We start from the raw sequence: 27,201 nt of genomic DNA, 5'->3' as shown, positions 1-27,201 counted from the left end.
GTCTTTGTTCTTTGAAATAAAATGCTGACTCAGGAGTTAATGACTGAGAAATGTGAAGATGCGGAAACAAAGAATAGCTGAGGTACTAGGGAACTGGTAACAATTTAGAGTATAATTCTGCCACATTGCAAAATCACGGAACCCTCAGTTCCCTGAAATTTATAAACAAAAGTCTGACATACATTCCTAAGTTATTTTTACAGTAAGCAGCCCCCACCAAACAAGAACTCATGACAGCAAACATGTAGACCCTAGGCTTATTGAAAGCAGGAGGTTGATAATGCTTGAAAATTCACGTTGATGCCAACCAATGCAAAGACTGTGCACGAGCTGTTCTTGCCCTGATCCTTAAACACCATGAAACTCCTCACTAACTGCTCCAGGCAGAGTCACATGGTCTTGAGGGCACTAGTCCTCTGTGGCTCCCTTTTCCTGGTAAAGCAGCTCTTTGCTACTTCACCCAATATTCTGTCTCTGTGTTTCTATTTGGCACCAGTGAACAGGGGCAGAGTTTTGGTAACAGCCGCACAGAAACATGCATTGTCCCAAGTCATGTGTTCCATTCAGGTACAGCTGCCTGAATGGTGGTCAGCCCAGCTCCAAAGGGAATACACAAGACTGCTGCTTCAAAGTCTCAAAGTCTCAATGTTGATGTAAGAAACAAGCAAAAAGGCTTTACATAATTGCCTATATGAGTGTGAGGATGGAGGACAGTTGGAACCATGGTGGGAGAAAAGACCCCATATCAGAAGACCCTTTTCTTATTCTCCAGACCACAGAGAGTCTCACTCAGACAGTATCTGGAAGGTTTCACGTAAATTTTGGCAATCACAGTAAAAGGTATCAAGGACTATTTGCTCAAATATATAGAAATTCAGTGTTATTTATCTTATTTGATCACAAACTTTTTGTATTTTATCTTGTTTTAATTGGAGGATAATTGCTTTACAGTGTTCTGTTGGTTTCTGCTGTAAAGCACTGAGGATCAGCCATAATTATACATATTCCCCCTCCCCCTTGAACCTCCCTCCCACCCTCTCCCCCACCCACCCCTCTAGGTCATCACAGAGCACAGAGCTGAGCTCCCTGTGCTATATAGCAGCTTCTCTTATCTATGTGTTTTACACATGTATACTAGATAGTGTGTATATGTCAATGCTTCTTCCTCAACTCGTTCCAAACTTTTGAAATTGCTTCCAATCAAGACTGTGTTCCTCAACTCTAAAACATCTGTAGGTCTCCCTTTTGGGGAAGAACCTTGACCTCTTGGATACACAGCACGTCTAAGGTACACAACCCCTCTAGTGGGATCCCAGTGAGACAGCTATTTGTTATTCATCAATCAGCAAACACCAGATTTACTGTCACATGTACACAGACTCGGCTATGGGCAAACTAATAGAAAGCTGATTTTGCAACACTTGTTGGGTTCCAAAGTCAAAGACACAAAGCCTGCACCTATTAAGCAAAGCACACTTATCCACCCTCTACAGCCCAAAACTATAGTAACATTTTCTTAATTGATAAGATTTGAACTCATATCAACCCATGAATATTCAGGGAGTGGAGTAAGAGGAGAAAAATCTTGAGTCAAGTGATCCTGGATCAATGGCCATAGGCACTCAGGATCCCTCTCTTTTTCTCAGGAGGGAGATGTTTTCTTTACATTACTCCACAGCAAACATGCCCTCCATGTCTCTGCAAGGAGCCACTGCCTCTGTGTTGCAAGGGTCTTTGTTATACAGACAAATGCTTGTGTGAGATGAAGGGTAGTTGGTGTCTCCACCTAATCAGATGTACAAAAATGGGAGAGATTTTGTAGAAATATCTCCTACTGGCACTTACCCATTACTAACAGCTAAATTCTAATCTCATTTACAAGTGTCACCCTCCACTAAACTATCAACTCAAGAATTTATTTTAATTTATTATTCTCTATTGTATTTGTTGATAAAACAATGTCTTACTAAAAGTGTTCAATAAACTTTTGCTGAATAAATCAAGGAATGATTATATATATATATATATATATATATAAAATCTTCAGTCATATCCAACTCTTTGTGACCCTTTGGACTGTAGCCTTCCAGGCTTCTTTGTCCATGGGATTCTCCCAGTAAGAATACTGAAGTGGGTTGCCATTTCCAGACATATCTGAATCATTTTCCTGTATAGCAGAAATTAACAGACCATTGTAAACCAACTACAATGGTAGTTGAAGTATTACAAATTCAATAAAAAATTTTTAAATAAAGAACTTCTCACAGTTTTAAAAAATTAAATAAATCAATATGATGTACTGCTTTGTAATATGCGTGCTTGCTCAGTGGCTAAATTGTGTCCAACTCTTGTGACCAAGGACTGTAGCCCACCAGGCTCCTCTGTCCATGGGATTTCCCAGGCAAAAATACTGGAGTAGGTTGCCATTTCCTTCTCCAAGGGATGTCCCTGACCAGGGATTGAACCGAGTCTCCTTCATTCTTTAGAATTCCTTACCACTAGCCACCTGGGAAGCATTATAAGAAGCATATATAATACTGGAACTATTTTATTTCATTTTTATTGAGATATAGTTGAATTACAATGTTGTGTTAATTACTGCAGTACAGCAAAGTGACTCAGTCATATATATATATATTCTTTTTCATATTCTTTCCCATTATGGTTTGCCATAGGCTATTTAATATGGTCCCCTGTGCTGTACAGTTTGCTTTGTGTTAATCCAATTTGTATACAATAATATGCATCTGCTAACCCCAACCTCCCAGTTCAACTCTTTCCCAAGCCCTTCCTCCCTGCAAACCATCAGATAATACTTGATAGCTTACAAAAATGCTTACACTGGGAAAAAAAAAAAAGTGTAAAATGTATATATTGAAGATTATTTCATATTGTAAATAAACATGCAAATACTTTTATATAGGAAAGTCATGAAAGTATGAGATTAAATTTATATTTTATGGTAAGAAAAATTTAAACATGAAAAACCTTTCTCCACCTTTGCTCTCCTCTCCCTTACTGTGAGTTTTGTGTCTGCATGACACATGGACCAGAACCCCCCACATCAGAGGGAAGACCTACACGACGTTGAAGAGCAACAGTCTCCTAGCATCAGTAAGACAATTTATCCCTTAAAAGATAAATTTCTTCTTGACCTTGTAAGGGGTCACATGACCCACCATGATGATGCATAGATCTGGATTATGTACACTGTCAATAATATGTCTTTTCATGCAGAGCCCTCTGTCTCCAAAATTTAAATCCCTGTGCCTTGACTTCTAAAGGACAGAACAGTTCTCAGGCTTTCTGAGATGCTCTTCCTGGGTTATATTTCTCAAATCTGACTCGAATAAAATTTTCCATTTCTTTCTTAGATCGACTAATTCATTTTCAATAAAGGAAAAGGCATCTGAGTTATTAAATAAGTTAATTGGAGGTTATCTTTATTTTCTGTCCTTTCTGTTTTATTTTCCAAATTGTTTTGTTATCATGAAAAACTAGAATTCATATTTGAAGTCTTCTTTATTTCATAAAAAGTTTTAAAAGATAAACAAGCTTCAAAAGTTCATACACTTCTTTTAAACATCTCCACCAAGTACAGAAATGCTCTTCACAACCCTAGAAAAGAAGTTCTGGTAGAATGCATGGTGGACCGCTCAGTCAATATTCTTCAGAATATGGATACTCAGGGTGATCAACCGCTCTGAAAGGGAAAGAGGAGAAATAATTTATTATATCTGTCATATTGTAATAGAGAGCATTACTCTGTGGACGCAGTCAGGGTGGGCTAAAACTCTAAATCTATAAACACATCCCATCTTCTTCCCCGACAAGCACACATCAGGTGTCTGCTCCATGTGCACACGGCACTTGCATGTCCAATCCCAACATTCAATTGTAATATTCACCCCACAGTGACAGGTAGTTTGACTCAGGTTACAATGGCTGATTCATATCAATGTATGACAAAACCCACTGAAATGTTGTGAAGTAATTAGCCTCCAACTAATAAAAAAAAAAAAAAAGAGGGCACAGAACTAGGGGTAACTGTGAAGGTCATTTCAGACACAGGTGGATCTTTTGACCCTAAGTGGTGAGAAGGATCACAGTTAAGGAATTCTTTGCTATTTTTCATAAATCTATTCAACAGGAAAAAAAATATTGAGCACCCCACAAATACAGGGTGCTTCCATTAAGGAACTACTAAATTGAAGAAATACCACATACACCTAAACAATCATACCTATAAAATGTGATCACTGCTTTCTTAATTTGTATTATATGACTACACTTGTATTTATTAATATTACTGCTGTTTTCCTTCCTTATAGTCTGATGTTTCTTTCTAAATTTGTTCTTTTCAATTCAATTCATTTAAGAGTGCATCCTGAGCCATTCCATGTGTCAGGAGCTATGCTATCAATGTAAAGCTACAAAGATGAGTAAGTCTAGGCATTCCCAGCATAATGAAGGAGAGTACAGAACTACATAAAAGTTTTTGAGGACAGAAAAGTAACTTGCTATCTTTTCTCATTTTTCATCATGTCTTTATTCAGAATCATAATATACATATACATAAGTATGCATGCATGCTAAGTGGCTCAGTTGTGTCCAACTCTTAGTGACCCTATGGACTATAGCCCACCAGGCTTCTCTGTCCATGAGATTCTCCAGGCAAGAATAGTGGAGTGAGTTGCCTGCATTCCTCCAGAGGATCTTCCCACCCAGGGATCAGACCTGCATCTCTTACGTCTCCTGCATTGGCAGGCGGGTTTTTACCACTACCGCCCCCTAGGAAGCCCAGATGTACGTGCTGTGTGCTGTGTGCTGTCGCTTCAGTCGTGTCTGACTCTTTGCAGCTCCATGGACTGTAGCCCCCCAGGTTCCTCGGTCCACGGGATTCTCCAGCAAGAATACTGGAGTGGGTTACCATTCCCTTCTCCAGGGGATCTTCACAACCCAGAGATCCAACCTGCACCTCTTAGGTCTCCTGCATTGGCAGGTGAGTTTGTCACCATTAGTGCCAACTAGGAAGCCCATATGTAAATGTACATACATACATATATATATATATATCTTCTTTACAAACAAGGAGGCTTCCCACTTCTCAGTGGGTAAAGAATCTGCCTGAAATGCAGGAGACACAGGAGACATGGATTCAATCCCCAGGTGGGGAAGATCCCCTCAAGAAGGGCATGGCAACCCACTCCAGTATTCTTGCCTGGAGAATACCATGGGCAGAGGAGCCTGGTGGCTACACTCCATAGGGCTGCAAAGAGTCAGACACAACTGAAGTGACTGAACACTACAAACAAGGGAAGTTTTGAGATCTTTCATTTGAAACTAAATCTTTATTAAATCACTAATTTGTGTTCCCTTTTCTTTAAACTCCCTCCCAATATCTCTCTGTTTGATTAGTCTTCTGTCTCTTCAGTCCTGACACCCTCCTGCAGTAATTAGGCAGCTGGAATTACACAGTAATAAGTAAATAAAGTCAAGGAGGTAGGAACTCCCCAGTGGATGGACCCCTGATGGACAAAGTCTACTCTCGAGTGAGTCTTGACTCAAGAAACCAGAGAGACCCAGACAATCTTACCAGGTGTGTCCAGCTAAGTACAGAAGTCTGTCTCTGGAAGGTCAGTTCATGATATACTCAAAATTCATTTGGTGACATTTTAAGGATGAGGAAATGGGAGATGTGATGGGGAAAAGGTCAATAAAGAGATACATTTGGAAGAAATAGACGGTGTCTTGATAAAGAAAAGTCCATCAGAGAGAAAATCCACCAGACACTTAGGAGAGGGAGTGGCACCAGGCTCACTGTGACTTCTCACACTGAAGCATGTTGGCCTTCATGGGCCCCTCCTCCAGAAATATCAACGATGCATTTACAATTGTGTTAGGATAAGCAGGAGTGTAATTCAGGATGGATTCCTTATTATACAGTCATTGTGTATCATTTCCTCCCAATTCTATAAAGAATTAAAGGTGAAACATTTGCATCAGTCCCTGAAAGAAGGAGCCTGGTGGGCTACAGTTGATGAGGTCACAAAGAGTCAGACAAGACTGAGCAACTAATGCTTTCACTTTCTGAAAGAAGAATGGGCTGCAGGCACTGCACTCTCTGTGTTTCCTGGGCCTCTGGGCCCTGAGAGGAAGGACACCAGGCACAGGGATTAGGGGCACAATGTAATGAATTCACCACAATGTCAACACTGGGGGGTTTACTTATTGGCTGTCCTGGGCCCCAGTCACATTTCTGTTGCTCAAAGACAGAACTCTAGAGGAAATCTCTGCTATGAGGTCTGCAGGAAGCCCTTGGTTTACTCCTACATTGGAAACCAGGGCTGTCTCCCTGAAGTTAAGCTTTAAGAAAACTTATTCCTCTGTGGATCTACATGCAAGAGAAAACAGTATTTGTGGAACATATACAAGTCACTTACTGTTGAAAATCATAGTATCTTATATTGCTGTTGAGGCCATCGATTGCTTTCATGTCTTCCAGAGTCAGTTCAAAGTCAAACACCTGAAAAGAAGGAAGAATCACATTAATTTTTCCCCCAAGGAGCCGGCCTCCCCCTGGGGACTGGAGGACTTTCCAGCTGTATAGGGATAACAAGAGGGGAAAGGGAAGCCATGTCTGTCCTCAGTTAGACAAAGAATGCCCCTCGTGAAGGATATTCCTTAGGAGCCCTCTGCCCACAGCCCCACTCATCACCTGTATGTTCTCTTTGATCCGCTTCTTGTTGTAACTCTTGGCCAGAACCACAACCCCACGTTGTATCTGGTAGCGAAGGGCAACCAGAGCTGGGGTTTGTTTGTGCTTTTTGGCAATGGCAGAGAGAACCGGGTCCTCCAAGAGAAAGGGGAAGTTCGGGTTCACCCTGGAAGGAATTTCAGAAATGCTGATGAGCTAAGATCAAGTACTCAGTTTATGAAGAGGCTTCCCAAACAGATTAGGTATGTCAGCTCTAGACCAGTGCTTCTCAAAGTGTGGTCCATGAACCAGTATCATCAGTATCACCTTGGATATTGTTAGAAACACAAAATTCCATGGCTTCATTGAAGACAAACTGATACAGAACCTCAAATATGTCACCTCCAATTCTATGATTACAGATCTCTTCCAGTGATTCAGATGTATTATTGAGTTGAGACCAGGACTGCCAAACTCGTGGATTTTGTTTCCTTTTACTTCTCTGTAGTTATTTTGCTTTTCTAATCAATGCTCAAAAGTAAAAACAATGGTATGAAAGGAGAACATGATGGGAAAGATTGGGAAATACTTTGTTTTTCATTTTTTTCCTAATTTTCACTTGTCTCAGGTGTTGATAAAAGTTGAATTGTCTGAAAATGAAGACCATGCATTTCATAATTATTTACATTGTGAAATTCTTCTACAAATGTTTACAAAAAATGGTTCACATTATACTCATTTTTAAATCATGATAAACCTGGGAATTATGCATTATTGTCCTGAATTTGCCAGGACATGGAAGCAACCTAGATGCCCATCAGCAGATGAATGGATAAGGAAGCTGTGGTACATATACACCATGGAATATTACTCAGCCATTAAAAAGAATTCATTTGAACCAGTCCTAATGAGATGGATGAAACTGGAGCCCATTATACAGAGTGAAGTAAGCCAGAAAGATAAAGAACATTACAGCATACTAACACATATATATGGAATTTAGAAACAAGGTAACAATAACCCTATATGCAAAACAGAAAAAGAGACACAGAAGTACAGAACAGACTTTTGAACTCTGTGGGAGAAGGTGAGGGTGGGATGTTTCAAAAGAACAGCATGTATACTATCTATGGTGAAACAGATCACCAGCCCAGGTTGGATGCATGAGACAAGTGCTCGGGCCTGGTGCACTGGGAAGACCCAGAGGAATCGGGTGGAGAGGGAGGTGGGAGGGGGGACCGGGATGGGGAATACGTGTAAATCTATGGCTGATTCATATCAATGTATGACAAAACCCACTGAAATGTTGTGAAGTAATTAGCCTCCAACTAATGAAAAAAAAAAAAAATAGACATAAGGTGAGGGAGGCTTGGTAAGTCTACTATAGTAATGTGCTCATTAGTCCATAAATAAGTAAATTATGACAAAGTTTATGTCTTAGTTATCAACTGGGGGATTATGTAGAGATTTTAATGCAGACACTTGTGCTAAAATCTATATAGAAGACACATGCAATGTAAGAAATCTAGCTGGGTGATGAAAAGACAAAAGAGGATTTCTCCCATCTGTCTTCTTTCCCCTCTACCCTTTGAGAGTTATCTCCAAAGCACTGAGTCCGGAACAATAAAATTTTCATCAAAAATGAGTTTTAGATAAACCCCTTGTGGCCATCAATAATGTTCATTACCATTGTAATGTTCGTTGGGCTCCCAGAGCACCATAGGCAACTAAGGCAATATCGTGTGACTTGCAGAACTCCAGCAGTTTGCTCTGGTTGAGATAAGGGTGACATTCCACCTGTAGAATGCCAACAAAAAAGAGATCATATGAAAAGGTAATACACCAGAGAAAGCTAAAAGTAAGAATTATATATGCTAAAGAAAAACTGTCACATCAAATTACAGCTGGAAATATCAAAGAAAGAATTTTTTAAAAATTATATTTCTGTCCCCTGAAAAGGTAAAAAAATAATGACATTACTGAGAACAAGTAATTCTATGCACCAGATCTTGGTTGCTGAACACCACTGAACAGACCAAGACACATGCCTAATTCCAGACCTGGGACAGGAAAAGAGCTGACTAAGCTTTGGACATCAAACTATGCCAGAAAGAAAGAAATTGCACAGTCTTATGAAGAAATGTCTGAAGGACAAAATGAATTCCCATTGGTAACATTTCAGTAGATTTGAACACCAAAGGGAATCATGAGTGAAAGCAAATGTAGCACACAGAGGCAATAAAAATCCCTGAGAGAGGAAGAAAGAGCAAAAACGTTTGATGAATTCCCATTGGTAACATTTCAGTAGATTTGAACACCAAAGGGAATCATGAGTGAAAGCAAATGTAGCACACAGAGGCAATAAAAATTCATGATAGAGGAAGAAAGAGCAAAAACGTTTCTCTCCAGAGATGGTGATTATTATAATAAATCTTTTCTCAGAAAATGACAGTTAATGTGAAGGAGTGCAGTGTTTTACCCTGTCTTATAGGAATAGATGTATTTTATCCTGAATAATGAGGGAATTTTACTTTTACAATAAAATGTCAGGTCAGAAGATTAAAAAGAGTCTTTAAAATGGAAAATAATGAAAAACATTCCAATGAAATAGTTAATTCAGTTGAAAGTCCTCAATGGATTCTCAACCATTACATGAAAACTTGGGGAAAATCAAACTTCCCCTGATGATGGTTATCATTCAACAGATGACTAGATAATTTCACCAGGGAAAATACACATTTCAAAATAAAATATCTAGCTAATAATAACTTTTCCAGAAGAACAAATGTACTGTCACTCACAGTGGGACAACTTGTCACCATGCACTTCCTACCCGGGTTCATTTAGAGACAAAGCATGCAACTAACATTTTCTTGTCAAAATATTTAACCTTAATGTTTTAAGGAGTTCAGGTTTAACTACTAATTTACATAATCTAGGATTACAGAAACAAGTTAATTAGCATCACAAAATAACAATGATAAATACAATGTAGTTGTCAAAACCTTGCCTGTATATCTTGGTAACACAATGATTGAGTGACCATTTTACATTAAAAGAGCTTAAGATGACTCAAAAGGACATGTGAACCACAATCAGACCCTGGTGAGCAAAATATTGTTGCAGCCTGGCACAGCAGAGACCAGAACCTGCCCCATGGCTTGCGGGTGTGGCAAACTGTGCCCTCGTGATTGTGCTAGTAAGCATGCTGAATGGACAGACTTGGGGCTGGGCATGCTCTCTGCTCTGCTTCACTGCTGGCCCCTGCATGCATCCCCGTGGAAACAAAACAAATGTTCCTGATCAACAGCAGAGCCTCAACTTTACTTCCTCTTTATGGTGCGCTAATCAAACTCTCCAGTACAGCTATTTCCTAATGATCTCATGTGACTTCTGCCCATAAAAGTGCGGGCTGAAAGAAGCCCTCTTGTCTTCCTGCCATGGAGAGCAGGAGGGCCCCCTGATCCCCCGCCTGCAAATTAGATGTGTCTGTCTTTTCATTACTCACTCACCCCTGGTTCAGGTCTTTCTCGCCCTCTGTGCTGGACATGGCAGGTGGCCCTGAATAGGGACCTGAAGTTGGGAAGGTTTCCCCCCAGGGAAAATACTCAAAGTGAAGACAGTGAGCTGTAGGTGAGACGCCTGGATCACGACCAGGCCCTCAAACTCTAAGGGTGGGAAGTCCCTTGTTGTCTAAGTCAGGATTATCTGTGGGGAAGGATTTGAGAAACATGAGCTGAGAAACACCATCTCCAGCTTTTGAGGCACCTTCTCTGGACTGCAGGAGTGCAGGTGAAAGAGGAGCCATCGACACAATTGCTAGTAGAGGTGGTTAAATATAATCTTTGGTTTCTGGAAGAAGGCACTCTAGATATTGAAAATTGGGATCCAGTGGGAGAAAATTTGAAAACAGCATACAGGAAAGGGGATCGCATACCCATGACTGTATTTGCCACCTGGGGGCTAGTGCAATCAGTCCTATACCCTTGACAGACTGAGAAATAATGTGAGAAGACAGTGTCCCCAGACATTTTGTTAACCCTTCCGCCACTTTGCCACCCAAGCTCAAGGACAATTTTTCACCACCGCCAGCTCCACTGTGTCCAGAAATGTCTCGGAAGGATAAGCCGTTGACATGGTTTCAGCAGGCCATGGCCTCTGACCTTCCTATGGGTGCTTTAGACATTGAGGAACATCTTGCTTTCCTTATCAATTACAGGCCCAACCCCAATAATCCCACTCAGGTTATTGCAACCCATGAAACTTTTGACGTCAGGTTTCAAAGGAACTAAATCTAGTGTTAGACTGAATGGGATCAATTCTCTGTATACATACAGGGAAGCTGTTGGAAATTTGCTTGCATGGGAGATGCTCTCCTTATGATGTTAAAATGCTAGCCAAAACAGCTTTACATGGTCCCCCCAGTTTACAGATTTTTACCTCTTATACTGAGTTGTGCCAAGAGCTAGCCTGTACTAATTTGGCCAATAAATAATCTTACTTTTCAAATGCTCATAGGCACAGGGCAGTATATCAGTCCAACAGCCCAACTGACTTATGAAGGTATACTGGTGGGAGCATATGTACAGATTGCAAAATTCTGCTGAAGCAAGAGCAGACAGTATGAGAACCCAGTGAGCCTACCAGTTCATTTGTTATGATATTACAGAGACCCAAAAAAGACTTTGCTGAATCTGTAGACCAGCTCTCATCTGCTGTCAACCATCAAATTAATAGTCCTACAGCAGAGGACATTTTGTTAAAACAATTAGCCTATAAAAATGCCAATAAAGATTGCAAGGCCACCCTTAACACTATTCGTCAAGATGGCAGCCTTGCTGATTTTGTTCAAGAGTGTCGGAATCGGGTAGAGAGGGAGGTGGGAGGGGGGATCGGGATGGGGAATACATGTAAATCCATGGCTGATTCATGTCAATGTATTACAAAAACCACTACAATATTGTAAAGTAATTAGCCTCCCGCTAATAAAAATAAATGGAAAAAAAAAAAAAAAAAAAGAGTGTCAAAATGTTGGTACACAGGCTCACAAACCAAGCAAGCTAGCCCAAGCAATTTCTGCTGCCCCTAACACCTATAATCCTGTCACCAGAGGAGAACAAGGATTTAGGAGCACAGGTGACCAAGTAGTGTGCTTTACACAAATATTCTCAGATCGGCCCACATGTGTGGCTAAAATCCATGGGAAAATGTTCTCTGAACTCTTAGATCCTGGGGCTGACATTTCCGTCATCACTTCTCCTCAATGGCCAGCTGATTGGCCCTTGAATGAACCCCAGGAAAAGATAATCAGGCTTGGGGGAACCTCAACAATTTGCTTGAAGTGCAACAGTTCTTCCTTGCCTAGGGCCCAACAAACAACTTACTCACTTCCAACCTTTTATTGCAGACATTCCCTGTAATTTATGGGGCAGAGATCTGCTTGCCCTTTGGCACCTAGTCCTCTCCAATGAGGAAAAGGCAGATCATATGATGGCAAGAATGGGATGCCAACCAGCAAAACAGCTAGGAAAGAATTCATAGGGAGAACTTCTCCTTCATCTGTTCAGCCAAAACTGGACAGAAAAGGGCTAGTTGAGGGCCATTAAAGTTTCTCTGGGCTTCCTTTATAGCTCAGTTGGTAAAGAATCTGCCTGCAGTGCAGGAGACCCAGGTTCAATTCCTGGGTCAGGAAGATACCCCAGCGAAGGAAATGGCAACCCACTCCAGTTTTCTTGCCTGGAGAACCCCATGGACAGAGGAGCCTGGCAGGCTACAGTCCATGGGGTCAAAAGAGTCAGACATGACTTAGTGACTAAACCACCACCAAAGTTTCTCTGCCACCACATGCCACACCTCTAACATGGCTTACATATAAACCTGTCTGGGTGGATCAATGGCCTCTAGCAAGGGAGAACCTTCTACATTTACAAGACTTGGTAGAAGAACAGTTTCAAGCAGGACACATAGAGGAGAGTACTAGTCCTTGGAATACTCCAGTTCTCACAGTCCATAAAAAATCGGGCAAATGGAGGCTGCTTCATGAACTTTGAGCTATTAATGCAGTAATGCAAACCTTGGGGATCTTGCAGCCTGAACTCCCATCCCCTTTGGCCATACCTCAGAATTGGCCAATTATAGTTCTGGATATTAAAGATTGTTTTTATACAATCCCCTTAGCCCCACAAGACAAAGAAGAATTTGCATTTTTGGTACCCAATATTAACCAACAAGCCCCCATGAAACAGTCCCAATGAAAAATGTTGCCTCAAGGGATGATGAGCCTACAAGTCTACAAGACGGTGAAGTAGAAGGACATGTGCCCATCTTCTCCTGTGAGAACTCCAAAATTACAACTCACTGCTGAACAACTATCAACAGGATAATGTTGGATCCCACCAAAAAAAGATACCCCACATCCAAGGGCAAAGGAGAAGCCCCAGCAAGACAGTAGGAGGGGCAAAATCACGTTTAGAATCAAACCTCGTACCCTCCAGAGACCTCAGAGGGCTCAAACAAACCTTGTGAGCACCAGGATACAGAGACCCCACAGAGACTGAGCCAGAACTGTGTTTGAGTCTCTCCTGCAGAGGTATGGACCAGCAGTGACCTGCCATACTGCTCAGTCAGTCTCTCCCATCAGGAAGTTTCCATAAGCCTCTTATCCTTATCCATCAGAGGACAGACAGATGAAAACCACAATAACAGAAAACTAACCAAACTGACCACATGGACATAGCCTTGTATAAATAACTCAATAAAACTATGAGCCATGCCATGTAGGGCCACCCAAGATGGACAGGTCATGGTGGAGAGGTCTGACAAAACATGATCTGCTAGAGAAGGGAATGGCAAACCACTTCAGTATTCTTGCCTTGAGAACCCCATGAAAAGGCAAAAAGATAGGACACTGAAAGATGAACTCTCCAGGTCGGTAGGTGCCTAATTTGCTACTGGAGATCAGTGGAGAAATAACTCCAGAAAAAATGAAAAGACAGAGCCAATGCAAAAGCAACGCCCAGTTGTGGATGTCACTGGTGATGGAAGCAAAGTCCGTTGCTGTAAAGAACAATATTGTGTAGGAACCTGGAATGTTAGGTCCATGAATCAAGGCAAATCAGAAGTAGTCAAGCAGGAGATGGCAATAGTGAACATCAACGTCTTAGGAATCATGACTGGATTGGATAGGTGGACTGGATGGACTGGAATGGCTGAATTTAACTCAAATGAGTGTTAATTATATCTCCTACTGTGGGCAAGAATCCCTTAGAAGAAATGGAGTAGCCATCATAGTCACCAAAAGAATCTCAAAAACAACAGAATGATCTCTGTGGTGTGTGCTCCTTGGTTCTTTGTCTCGTCATAACAAAGATTTGGAGTGACGGACATTAAAGCCCCCTCAGCAGGTCACAGCTCTTGGGTCTTGAAGAGACCGTGTTATAGCTTTCAGGTCTTGAATGGACCATGTTATAGCTCTAGGAGAATCAGTGTTACCGCTCAGTGTTACAGCTCTATTTTATTTAGAAGATAGCAGGAAAATCCATCTTCAAGATGTGAGGGCACGTTGATCCAAAGATGCAAAGAGAAGAGCACCCCATTGCGTGGGAGAGAGAGAGAGCGTACACACGCGTGGGAGAGAGAGAGAGAGGGAGACAGCACCCTTTGGCTCCTCTTTTTATATGGTTTTTTCTTCCCCCTGGGCCTGCTGTATGGAAATTGGACTTGGGCAGAAGCGCTGTTCTACTTGAAGTCCTCACTCTGCTCCTGGGACCTCCTTTTGACCGTCCTCTGTTCTATTTTCACGGGCTTTTCCCTTCCTTGTCATTTAGCCACCGCGATTTTGGACTCCTTTTCCCTATTCTAACTACATAACAATAGCAAACACCCTCTTCCAACAACACAAGGGAAGACTCTACACATGGACATCACCAGATAATCAATACCAAAATCAGATTGATTATATTCTTTGTAGCCAAAGATGGAGAAGCTCTATGCAGTCAGCAAAAACAAGACTGGGAGCTGATTGTGGCTCAGATCATGAACTCCTTATTGCCAAATTCAGACTTAAGTTGAAGAAAGTAGGGAAAACTACTAGACCATTTGGATGACCCAAATCAAATCCCTTACGATTATACAGTGGAAGTGAGACATAGATTGAAAGGATTAGATCTGATAGACAGAGTGCCTGAAAAACTAAGGACAGAGGTTCATGACATTGTAAAAGAGACAGTAATCAAGACCATCCCTAATAAAAAGAAATACAAAAAGGCAAAATGGTTGTCTAAGGAGGCCTTACAAATAGCTATGAAAAGAAGAGACATGAAAGGCAAAGGAGAAAAGGAAAGATATACCCATTTGAATGCAGAGTTCCAAAGAATGGCAAGGAGAGATAAGAAAGCCTCCCTCAGTGATGAATGCAAAGAAATAGAGGAAAACCATAGAAGGGGAAAGAGTAGAGATCTCTTCAAGAAAATTACAGATACTGAGAGGGTGACAGGCAGGAAGGCCAGGGGTCTCCAAATGGAGGAAATAGGTTACAACTGTCAGACATTTTTATCTCTCATAAGTGGCAGGAGGAAACTAACAATATTTTCTTCCCTTCTCTATACAAATTTAAAAAGGTTTCTCTTAAAATACTGTGTTGCCATAATGACACCCGGTTTCACCTGAAGTTAACTATTCTCAAACCATAAGTTAACCAATGCATTTTTCTTATGGAAATGTTCATCTTAAGCTATGTTCATGTACTATGCATTTACCCCAGACTCTGTCTTCAAGTCCGTTCTGCCTAATAGCTCAGAACCTACTTGACAAACAATTATGTTATACTCAGACATTGTTCCCCTAATCTATGTAAACGAAACTATTTGTATGGTAATCTGCCCATCTACAAGATTCAAGTCAGTGGTTTTATGGCCAAGGATGACTCCTCTGGTGCCAAGATTATCCCAAAATAATCTTATGGATGAGGGGTCTGGTGCCATTCTGAGTTATAAGACATTCCTTTCTTTCATTAACAAACTGCTAGTGACTATATAACATCCAGCTGAAGACTAGCAGGAGTGGGGTACTCTTTCTATCCCCTTCTGATGCCTATGTCAGAAGCTTTCTCTATCTCCTTTATACTTTATTAAAACTTTATTACACAAAAGTACTGAACAATCAAGCCTCATCTCTGGCCCCGGATTGAATTCTTCTCCTCTGGAGGTCAAGAATCCCAGCATCTTTTCGTGGTTCAGCAACAACCCTTCAATACCAAGGGAACATTTCATGCAAAGATGGGCTCAATAAAGGACAGAAATTGTATGGACCTAACAGAAGCAGAAGATATAAAGAAGAGGTGGCAAGGATACACAGAACAATTATACAGAAAAGATCTTCATGACCCAGATAATCTTGATGGTGTGATTGCTCACCTAGAGCCAGACATCCTGGAATGGGAAGTCAAGTGGGCCTTAGGAAGTATCACTAGGAATAAACCTAGTGGAAGCGTTGGGAATACCAGTTGAGCTCTTTCAAATCCTAAAAGATGATGCTGTGAAAGTGCTGCACTCAGTATGCCAGCAAACTGGGAAAACTCAGCGGTGGCCACAAGACAGGAAAAGATCAGTTTTCATTCCAGCCCCAAAGAAAGGCAATACCAAAGAATGCGCAAACTACCACACAATTGCACTCATCTCACACACTAGTAAAGTAATGTTCAAAATTCTCCAAGCCAGGCTTCAACAGAATGTGAACCGTGAACTTCCAGATATTCAAGCTAGATTTAGAAAAGGCAGAGGAAACAGATCAAATTGGCAACATCTGCTGGATCATTGAAAAAGCAAGAGAGTTCCAGAAAAACATCTATTTCTGCTTTATTGACTATGCCAAAGCCTTTGACTGTGTGGATCACAACAAACTGGAAAATTTTGCAAGAAATGGGAATACAAGACCACCTTACCTGCCTCCTGATAAATCTGTATGTAGGTTAAGAAGCAATAGTTAGAACCGGATATGAAACAACAGGAAAGGAAAGTGAAACCACTCAGTCATGTCCAACTCTTTGTGACCCTATGGACTGTAGACTACCAGGCTCCTCCATCCATGGGATTTTCCAGGTAAGGGTACTGCAGTGGGTTGCCATTTCTAACTCCAGGGGATCTTCCTGACCCAGGAATCGAACCCGGGTCTCCTACATTGCAGCAGATGCTTTACCGTCTGAGCCATCAGGGAAGCATGGAACCACAGACAAGTTCCAAATGGGAAATGAATAAATCAATGCTGTATATTTTCACCCTGCTTATTTACTTTATATGCAAAGTACATCTTGTGAAATGCCTGGATGGATGAAATACATGCTGGAATCAAGATTGCTGAGAGAAATATCAATAGCCTCAGATAAGCAGATGACACCACCCTTATGGCAGAAAGTGAAGATGAACTAAGAGCCTCTTGATGAAAGTGAAACAGAGTGAACATTTGGTTTAAAATTCTACTTTCAAAAAATGAAAATAATGGCATCCAGTCCCATCACTTCATGATAAATAGATGGGAAACAATGGAAACAGTGAGAGACTTTATTTATGGTGACTGCATTCATTACAAATGGTGACTGCAGCCATGAAATTAAGAGATGATTGCTCCTTGGAAGAAAAACCATGACCAACGTAGAAAGCATATTAAAAAGCAGACATGTTACTTTGCTGACAAAGGAATGTCTAGTCAAAGCTGTGGTTTTTCCAGTAGTCATGTATGGATGTGAGTGTTGGACCATAGAGAAAGCAGAGTGCTGAAGAATTGATGCTTTTGAACTGTGGTGTTGGAGAAGACTCTTGAGAGTCATTTGGACTGCAAGGAGATCCAACCAGTCAATCTTAAAGGAAATCATCCTGAATGATCATTGGAAGGACTGATGCTGAGGCTGAAACTCCAATAATTTGGCCACCTGATGCAAAGAACTGATGCTTTGGAAAAGACCCTGATGCTGGGAGAGATTGAAGGCAGGAGGAAAAGGGGACAACAGAGGATGAGATTGTTGGATGGCCTCAACGACTCAATGAACTTGAGTTTAAATAAGCTCTGGGAGTTGGTGATGGACAGGGAGGCCTGGCATGCTGCAGTCCATGGGGTTGCAAAGAGTCAGACATAACTAAGCGACTGAATTGAACTGAACTGAAATCACACGGTCTGCTCTAATTCCTGAGTAACTCTTTTATCAACTGTTAGGATCAACATAAGCATTTAACTTCATGCTCTAACCTGGGTGACTTTCATCGTCTCCAGCACATTTCTCTGTACTGTTGAAGCTGGGACACCAAGACTAAGGATTTAGGCATCTAAACCCCACACAAACCATTAACATCTGTCTCACTTGGTTTTTCTCTGTATTTACTTCCCATTCCATGTTTTCATGGTCTTCCTTCCTGTACACAGTTTCATCCAAGCACATTCACACCTGATTTCTGGTCATGCTTTCAGCTCAGGGAAATGCCTCCTTCCTCTAAGTTCTGGAGGAATTTCACCTCCTTCACCTCCATTATATTCCCTCAGTCCCCACCACAATTGAGCAGGAAGCCATCCCCAATTTTCCACCCAGAGTTTATCAAAGATATTGTTACAGATTTTATTCACACGGACCAGACACAGGCTCAGCTGTGTAGAATCCTCTGTTCACAAAGGTCTGATGAACAGGGGGGAGGGACAGACAGACATCAGGTTCCAGTGTAAGAAGGAGGTTCTGGAGAGCAGGAGGGAGAGGAGCTGAGCTTCTCACCTGGTTGCAGACGGGCTTGTACTTGAGCCCCGGCTTGTTCAGGATCTTCTCCAGCTGCTTGTGGTTGAAGTTGGACACCCCGATGGACTTGGTCAGCCCTGAATCCTTACACTTCTCCAGGGCCTAGGAGGGAGGGTTAGTGAGCAGTCACTTGGAAATGGCAATATAGCAATAAGAAATGCTGAAAAATCGCTAAGAGGGTCTCTGGTCAAGAATTAGCATTGCTTAGCAAGAAGATAAAAGGGAAGAAGGTCATGACACAAGAAGAAGAAGTAGCATCTCGTCCTTAGAAAACCCTGGAGAAGACAATCACATGGAAGGAAAGAGATGCCTGTCTACACTGTCCCAAATTCTCCATTTCATTCCTCTCTGTGAACATTTCAGCAATGGTTCCCTCCCCACAACCCCAGCATCCCAGCCCTTAGATTCATGAACTGCTGAGTCTGATGGTCCACAGCCCATTCTCACAGGTGGAAGAAATGGATGTGAGAAAGAAATGGTCCATTCTCCTGGCTCCTTCCCTGGTTCTCTCCTCCCCAGACTCACCTCCCATGTGTGACAGAGATCCACTGAGTCAAATATTGGTTTTCCATTTTCATCTGTTGGCAGAATTGCCTCGCCTGGCTGGAATAGAAGCAGTCATTTCAGAGATGTCACCAAATAATTTCTCCACATTTAGCCAGCCTGCTAGGCACATCTGGGACTAGGATGCTAAACCTCTGTGAGGTTCCATTACATTCTGCATACTAATATTTGCAAAGTGATTTGCAAATGGAGTTAACAGCAATGCCTTTAGGAGACAGTTTTCCATTAATCTCTTATACATACTATATATTTTTAAAGATGTAATTTTCTTACATTCTCATGGGAACTGTCAGTGCCTTAAGTGAATTTTTTTCTGCCCCTTATACTTTCCTCTTGCAAAATACCTCTATTGTACAGGGAGTGACAGTAAGTTATGCCTTACTGCTGGCATAAAAATTGCGATCTTGACCTGGACTAAATATAAAAATTCCTTTTCACTCTGAACATCTGATAGCTTCAGGGCATACACATGAACCAGTAAGCTTCTCTTTAGGCTGATAAGCTATGTGGAATATGCAGACATACTCTCAAATATTCTGGACAATGAGGCTTGAACAGATCAACGTCATTCTGCCACCCATGGAAAATGCTGAGATAAAGCAAACCAAGAGTGATGTCATTATAAGGAATAGGAAAACAGAGATATTTTTGTCAAATATTATGAATCCTTAAATCTATGTAGATGGGAATTACCATCTACATAGTCCAATACACTCTTTGGCAAAGGATGACTTGAGTAGAATTCTGTATTCTAAAAGTGAGTTTTGCATAATAGACTTTGTTCTTGTTACTTTGTTTTGGCTGTGCCATGGGTTTGCTGTATCTTAGTTCCCTGAATAGGAATTGAACCCACTGCCCCAAAATACCCTGACTCAGCAATGAAAGCACACAGTCCTAACCAATGAAGCAACTGGAAAATTCCCCTCCACGTAATACAGTTCTTAACGGCTAAGTACAGTCTGCAAAGGTCACTGTGAACACAGGCGACAGTGGAGGCAAGGTCTCCCGAGTCCTGAGAAGACTGTGAGGTTTAGATCCACCCAAAAGGACACCACCAAATCCATGAAACATGAAAGGATGAGAGATGAAATGACCTCATCCTGTACAGGTGTGAGGCTGTGTCAGTGCTCAGCATTCCACACTGAACTCTGTAGTGAGATCTGTAGACTCTGAGTCCTAATCAGCGTCATGCACAGAACTTGCCTCTTTCTACTTCCTCAAGATTTTGAGGCAGAGACACTCAGATTATTTAACTCATTTCTATTGGAGGCAGGTAAGAGACTCAAAGAACCTCCCCAAAATGATGATGACAAATGATTATTTACAGGATTCTACTCTAGTGTAATCATTCCTTCAAACCTACTAAGAAAAATCTTGTCAACCATCAATGCAAGTTATAGACATTCTGACCCAAGAAATTAAACAGAACTGATCACACAAATCACCTACCACCAGAGCCACTGGCTGATGAATAATATAGAGATCGACATATTCCAGTTGAAGATCTTTCAGTGACTTTTCCAAGGCTGGTCGGACCAACTCTGGTCGAAGGAAAGTGGACCAAACCTGCAGAGATTAAACAAAGGAAGCTGTGGGAAACGATTTCTGTATGTGATTGTGTTTGTCTTCTTTCACTTAAAAATTAGGCATTATTATTCATTAGAAAGAGATGACCATGGGAAAAACCATTCCATTTCTTCTTGAGTTCCATTCTTTATCTAACCTAGCCATGTAAATTTCATTATTTGATTGAGTTTGTCATCAGTATATCTTTCACAATGGAATGAAATGAATCAAGATATAAATAATTTTATCAAATAATTACCATGCCCATCAACTGAACTATGCTTGATAGAGTGTAGAAGCACAGACTTAGTCTATTTTAATCAAACAATCCATCTTCTCAAAGTTAATTACTATCTTGTTTACATAACTGTAGGGAAAATTGCTTTGAACACATTAATGTGAGAAGAACATAATTCAAGACACTTTGGCTAGATTTTGTGTAAAGCAAAAAGTGCCTCTCAAATGCTCTTTTTGTTGGAACTGAGAACTGAGATTCAGAATGTGAAGAAATTCGAGAAGCCTCCCAGAGGATAAGAAAAGCTATAATCTGCTCCCAGGTTCTCTGATTCATTAAGTAAATATAGTATAGTTTTGGCCACTCAGTTGCGTCTGACTCTTTGGGACCCCTGGAGTGTAGCCCACGAGGCTCATTTGTCCATTGGATTCCCAGGCAAGAATACTGGAATGGGTAGCCATTTCCCTCTCCAGTGGATCTTCCCGACCCAGGGATTGAACTCATGTCTCCCGCATTTCAGACAGATTCTTAACCATCTGAGCCACCAGGGAAGCCCTGATTTTTTAGCCCATACTAAACCACATTGCTCTGCTCTAGGTTCAAAGAAGCAAAGTTACTTTAATTTAAAATTAAAATTTGAACACAGCAATGATGAGAAAGTTATAATTACACTCTTTGAGAGGACACAGTGAGAGGAGAAGGATACTAGATTTAAGATACAAATATGTGTGGAAAAGGGGGTACCAATAAGCACTGTACAGCAAACCACTGGTCCTATGATGCAATTGTCATCTGCCCCAGTCACTTGCACACACGTGCACACACACAACACACACAGCACCTTTGAAGTGTAGAATATGTCTTCTCTCTTCACAGTGCCATCTGCAATCTTGCTTCGAATGGCCTGGCCAACTTGCTCTTCATTTTGGTACAAATAAGCACAGTCAATATGGCGAAATCCAACCTCTATAGCAAATTTGGTGACCTCCAGAGCTTCACTCTTAGGAACCTATGTAAGCAAGAAAAGCAGTTGTTGAATATTCACATGATTAAGAGATTGCCAAGAGAGAAGCTTGATCTTACTAAGAACCAACATTTCTTCATGACTTTGTTCAGCTCTGTATGTGTGGTGATGGGCCCATGACAGTTTCCCTGAACGTTCCTGGTCAGTGATTAAATGGGCACCCAGGAACCCTTCAACCCCAGATGATCAGTGGTTGATCACAGGCATCAGAAGACCCCCCAAGTCCACCACCAGTTTTAGTGATTTGCTGGAAGAACCCAAAGGACTCAGAATAAACTTGTAGTCATGGATAGGATTTATATTGTGAGACGTCTGAAGCAAAATCAACAAAGGTACAAGATGAATGATAAAAACATCAAGACTGGACTGTACCCCATGAGCCTCCTGTCCATGGGGTTCCCAGGCAAGAATATTGGAGTGGGTTGCCAGTTCCCTCCCCAGGGAATCTTCCCAACCCAGGGATCAAAGTAAGGTCTCCCACATTTCAGTCAGATTCTTTACCATCTGAGCCACCAGGGAAGCCCTGACTCATTACCCCGCATTAAATCACACTGCTCTGGTCTAGGTTCAGGAAGTAAAGTGATTTAATTTAAAATTAAAATTTGAACACACCAATGATGAGAAAGTTATGATCATTCACTTTGGGGAGGGGTATGGTGAGAGGAGACATGTACTAGATTTAAGATACAAATATGTGGGGGGAAAAGAGGTACCAATAAGCACCATTCACCAAACTACTGATCCTATTACCTAACAGTGGTATCAATAAACATCTATGGCAAATAGATGAGGGTACAATTGAAACAGTGACAGACTTTATTTTCTTGGGCTCCAAGATCACTGCAATTGGTGACTGCAGCCATGAAGACATAAAAGAAGCTTGTCCCTTGGAAGAAAAGCTAGGACTAAACTAGACAACATATTAAAAAAACAGAGAAATTACTTTGCCAACAAAGGACTGTCTAGTCAAAAGTATGGTTTTTCCAGTATCACGTATGGATGTGAGAATTGGACCATAAAGAAAGCTGAGCACCAAAGAACTGATGCTTTTGAACTGTGGTGTTGCAGAAGATTCTCGAAGGTCCCTTGGACTTCAAAGAGATCAAACCAGTCAATCCTAAAGGAAATCAGTCCTGAATATTCACTGGAAAGACTGATGCTGAAGTTCCAATTTTTGGCCACCTGATGTGAAGAATTGACTCGTTGGAAAAGACCCTGATGTCGGGAAAGATTGAAGGCAGGAGGAGAATGGGATGACAGAGGACAAGATAATGGATGGCATCACCGACTCGATAGACATGAGTTAGAGCAGGCTCTAACAGATGGGTGATGAACAGGGACGACTGGCGTGCTGCAGTCCATGGGGTCACAAAGAGTTTGGACATGACTGAGCAACTGAACTGAACTGAAATGCATCAAGAAACCAGGTGAAAGCTTTTAAGACCTGTGTCTACCAGTACATCACACAGAAAACGCCAAAGGAAAACTGTATCTATTCAATCTGTACAAAGTGTTGTTCTCATGTAACTATCTATTGTTAATGATTAACACAATTAAGCTAGTTAACAGATCCTTCATCTCACATAGCTAACTTTGGGGAGTGTTTGTGAGAATACTTAATATCTATTCTCTTATAAAATTTCAAAATATAACCGATTATATTAAGTATAGTCACCATGCTGTACCTCAGGTCTCTAGACATTCATCGCATTACAAAAGGTCTGGACCTTTGACCAACATCTTCCCATTTTTCCCAACCTTGTCCCCAGCTTCTGGTCACCATTCCTCTACACTCTGCTTCTATGAGTTCAATTTTTTAGATTCTACCTATGAAGAGACCATGCAGTATTTGTCTTTCTATTTCTGGTTTATTTCACTTTGCTTACTATTCTCCAGGTTCATCTGTGTGTTTGCAAATGGTGGAATTAACTTCCCTTTTCACGCTGAATAATATTTCAATATGTTTCTGCAATCCAGGATCTTTCATGTTTCAAGGGGGTAGATGCTTGGTCCAAGTTCCCCCTGTTGGGTCTAGTCTTGGTTTTCCTGATGATTGCATGCCTTGTGGGATATACTGAGGAATGAACCAGTGAGTTCAGTACTAGGCTGGACCCTTCCCTCAGCTCATCACATTTTGCAAAGTGAACAATAGCTGTCTTTTGTCTGCAAAACATCTCTGAATATTTTCTTCTATTCTATAAATTAGAAAAGTGAGATTCAAAGTTTAAAGACCAGTCCCTTGTCACAACTACATACTCTAAAGACAAGATGGACAGCAAATTTTCTGGCTTCCAGTCTAGAGACTTGTCCACTGGTCCATCTCATGCCCAAGGACTGAAAACTATACTCTAATAAAAAGACACTACAAAACCCAAGGATAGAGTACAAAGCCTGACCTGTAAGATTGTAGCTTATCGCCTCAAATGATACTATAGTTCCCATAAGAAAAAGTTTCCAAGCAGAAACAGAATCACAAGGCAAAGCATAGCTGCTGTGTGTCGCCTGGACTGAGCAAGTATCCCCCAGTAGAAAAGCAATTCTCTCCCATTAGATTTCAGTCACCTTATCTTCAGGACCTTCCACCTCAAATACTGCTCTGGGTCAAACACTACTTTGGAAGGAGGGAAGAGTTCTGGAATGAAATACACAAAGAAACCCCACCATTGCAATTGCCCTCAAAGCCAAACAGCTGACAATCAGTGTTCTCGACAGCCGAGTCTCACTTCTTCTGCTAAGCTGTGAAAGAGCTGGAAACTGGAGGGGAACTGAGAGAAATCTGCAGGTGAGCACAGCTTCAGACCCTGATGTGGAATGCAGACTGGATGCTTTCTCCCCTTTCACAGGGCATGGTTCTAACCTGGTTAGTGGAACAACAAGATCCTCCCAGAGTCACACAGGAGCTCAGTGCTTGACAACCCAAGCTCTCTTCCATTCATGTTACCTCCACTTACTATTTATATCTCAACCCCAAATCACTACTCTTACCTCTGGAGATGCAAAAGTGCCGAATCCCAGAACAGGAATGAAGTGGCCGTCATTAAGCTTCACTTTCTTCTGGTTTTTGGGATCCATTGTCATTTCTCTGACTAAGCAGACTCTGATTTTTCCCTTCTGTCTTCACAATTGATAAACACCAGGATGGTCACGCCCCAGCTGCACTCTCCAATGTTAGCAGATACATTGTAGGAGGGGCAAGGTGAAACCAATACCCAGGGCATAAGAAGAGGATTGAAGCCAATTAACTTGTTTGCTTCTTTACTGATGCAATCTTAAATTATATAATGATGAGATTGAACAATTATTGACCAAATGTTAGACTAGAAACTTCCATACAATTTTTTTTCATTTTTCCAATATTAAGTTTAATATTTATCAAACATCAATTGAAAAAATTTAACTATTTTACAATACACACATTCACAGAACCACACAATCTAAGGGAATGATTAATAAACATTTTACAAAATATTATTTCTTAATAAAGAAAACTAAAGGAAAATAAAATTGCCTTTTTACTTTTCCCGTGAGCATAATTATATTGCTATCCAGACCCAACAGTGTTGAGATTCTGAAAAGAATATCAAAACCCCACACATTCCGACAAAGTGTTTATTGGAGATTAATTATTAATAGTTTTTGGATACCATGTGCAGTGTGCAAACAGACCCTTACAGGGGTTAATCTTTTGACTTAGTTAGGTAACTTTTAGAAAGATACCATAATGGAAATAATAATGAGTTCATGTACTTTACTATCTTGCTCAATGGTTAGTCATAAATGAAGAACCTATACACAAGTTAAACTGTAACAAATATGGAAAGAGTTAGGGAGATCAAGATACATTGATACAATGGGGTGTTGTGAAGTCAAATAAAATTTAACACCTGGAGTGATGTCAGCAAAATGGTGAGCTAGGAAGTATTGAATTCTCCCTTAGAAATGCGAGAAAACAATCAGAAACCAGATGAAAAACCTCATAGGAGCCCTGAAATCAGTCAAACAGTCAAAATCTATAGGAACATGTTGAACAAACAATCAGGAAAATCCCAGAACTGAGAGGAAGGACATTTTATTGTGTTTTTTCTCACACTTACCTCTCCCCTGACTTGAACAGTGAAGTCTTGATCTATAAGAATTCCCAGCTGCCTCCAGCAAACCAGGCTGATCAGTAAAACCTTAATGCAGTGTTCCAACCTGTTTGGGGGCTGCCCGAAGACTGTTATCTGTTTCACCTAAACCTAGGCTTAAACTGAAGAACAGCTGGAATAGCTCATTACTGTTGCAGGGGAGACTATTTATATGGTGCCAGGGACAAGGAAGTAAGGGTGGAGGCATAGACTAGAGCATATAAAGCCCTGAGTAGAACTGGGGTGTGGATTTTGGAGATAGAGGGCATTTTAAAACAGCCATACATTCAGGGGAATCAAAGAGGCATACCTCCTCCAGGCAAGATGCTGACTCACTCAGATATGAACTGAGTGCCCTTAGCTTGACTGTTGGGCTAATCCCAGGACTAAAGCATGCCAAGTTACCTAGTGAAGGCCAGTCAGGGCATGGCACAAATCTGCAAAGAGTGGGTATTTTGCACTTGTTTCAGGGCCCCATTGTGAACACACTCACTCCCCACACACATAAACCTCAATATGCAGCAAAGACTCACACATACATGACACAAATATGGAACTCTTAGAAGAAAAACTAGAAGAGAAGCTTGATGACACTAGATTTGGATATGTTACCAAAGCACAGGCAACCGAAGAAAAAACAGGTAAATCAGTATTCATCAAAACTCAAAATGTTTTTGCATAAAGGAAATTTAATACAAAGGTTGTGAAAAGTCAATCCACGGAATGGGAAAAAAAAACTGCAAATCACATTTATGATAAAGCTTAATGGAGTGGAACTTCCTGGAAACACCCTAAAACTTTATCTCAAATCGCTTGGCTCAACTGCCAAATTCTCTTGGTGACGTTTACACCTCAATGCTTTCAGTTTAGTTCAGTTCAGTCAATCAGTCATTTCTGATTCTTTGTGATCCCATGGACTGCAGCACACCTGTCTTCCCTGTCCATCATCAACTCCCAGAGTTTACTCAAACTCATGTCCATTGAGTTGGTGATGCCATCCAACCACCTTGTCCTCTGTCATTCCCATCTCCCCCCACCTTCAATCTTTCCCAGCATCAGAGTGTTTTCAAATGAGTCAATTCCTCGCATCGGGTGGCCAAAGTATTGGAGTTTTAGCTTCAACATCAGTCCTTCCAATGAATATTTACTAAAGAACTGATTTCCTTTAGTATGGACTGGTTGGATCTTCTTGCTGTCTATTTCCATAATTAATCT

General features: G+C 41.1%; 1 protein-coding gene across 2 annotated transcripts; it reads right to left on the bottom strand.

Moving 5' to 3' along the window:
* Nucleotides 1-3,503: 3,503 nt before the first annotated feature.
* Nucleotides 3,504-26,130, bottom strand: LOC133044808 (dihydrodiol dehydrogenase 3-like). 2 transcript variants are annotated; one of them, XM_061126562.1, is made up of 10 exons: nt 25,954-26,130; nt 24,845-25,127; nt 21,677-21,844; nt 20,484-20,600; nt 18,996-19,073; nt 18,450-18,572; nt 8,385-8,494; nt 6,719-6,884; nt 6,444-6,526; nt 3,504-3,703 (listed from the first exon to the last, which is right to left on the bottom strand). In XM_061126562.1, the coding sequence occupies exons 2-10, from the start codon at nt 24,935-24,937 to the stop codon at nt 3,661-3,663; spliced, it is 981 nt and encodes a 326-aa protein (XP_060982545.1). In that variant the 5' UTR covers nt 24,938-25,127; nt 25,954-26,130; the 3' UTR covers nt 3,504-3,660. The 2 variants fall into 2 exon arrangements, with proteins under 2 accessions (XP_060982545.1, XP_060982544.1); XM_061126561.1 differs by having other exon boundaries at nt 24,845-25,019.
* Between the last annotated feature and the right edge of the window lie 1,071 nt (nt 26,131-27,201).

Source organism: Dama dama, chromosome 23 (assembly GCF_033118175.1).
Source record: "Dama dama isolate Ldn47 chromosome 23, ASM3311817v1, whole genome shotgun sequence".
NCBI classification, from domain to species: Eukaryota; Metazoa; Chordata; class Mammalia; order Artiodactyla; family Cervidae; genus Dama; species Dama dama.
This window is presented reverse-complemented; position numbering and strand designations above follow the sequence as displayed.

Excerpts from the sequence above, each read along its gene's own strand:
- LOC133044808 (XM_061126562.1), bottom strand. The coding sequence starts at position 24,937 with ATGACAATGGATCCCAAAAACCAGAAGAAAGTGAAGCTTAATGACGGC. Across the intron at positions 20,601-21,676 it reads ACATATTCTACACTTCAAAG|GTTTGGTCCACTTTCCTTCG; the intron begins GTGCTGTGTGTG and ends TAATCTCTGCAG. Across the intron at positions 6,527-6,718 it reads GGATCAAAGAGAACATACAG|GTGTTTGACTTTGAACTGAC; the intron begins GTGATGAGTGGG and ends CCTTCTTTTCAG.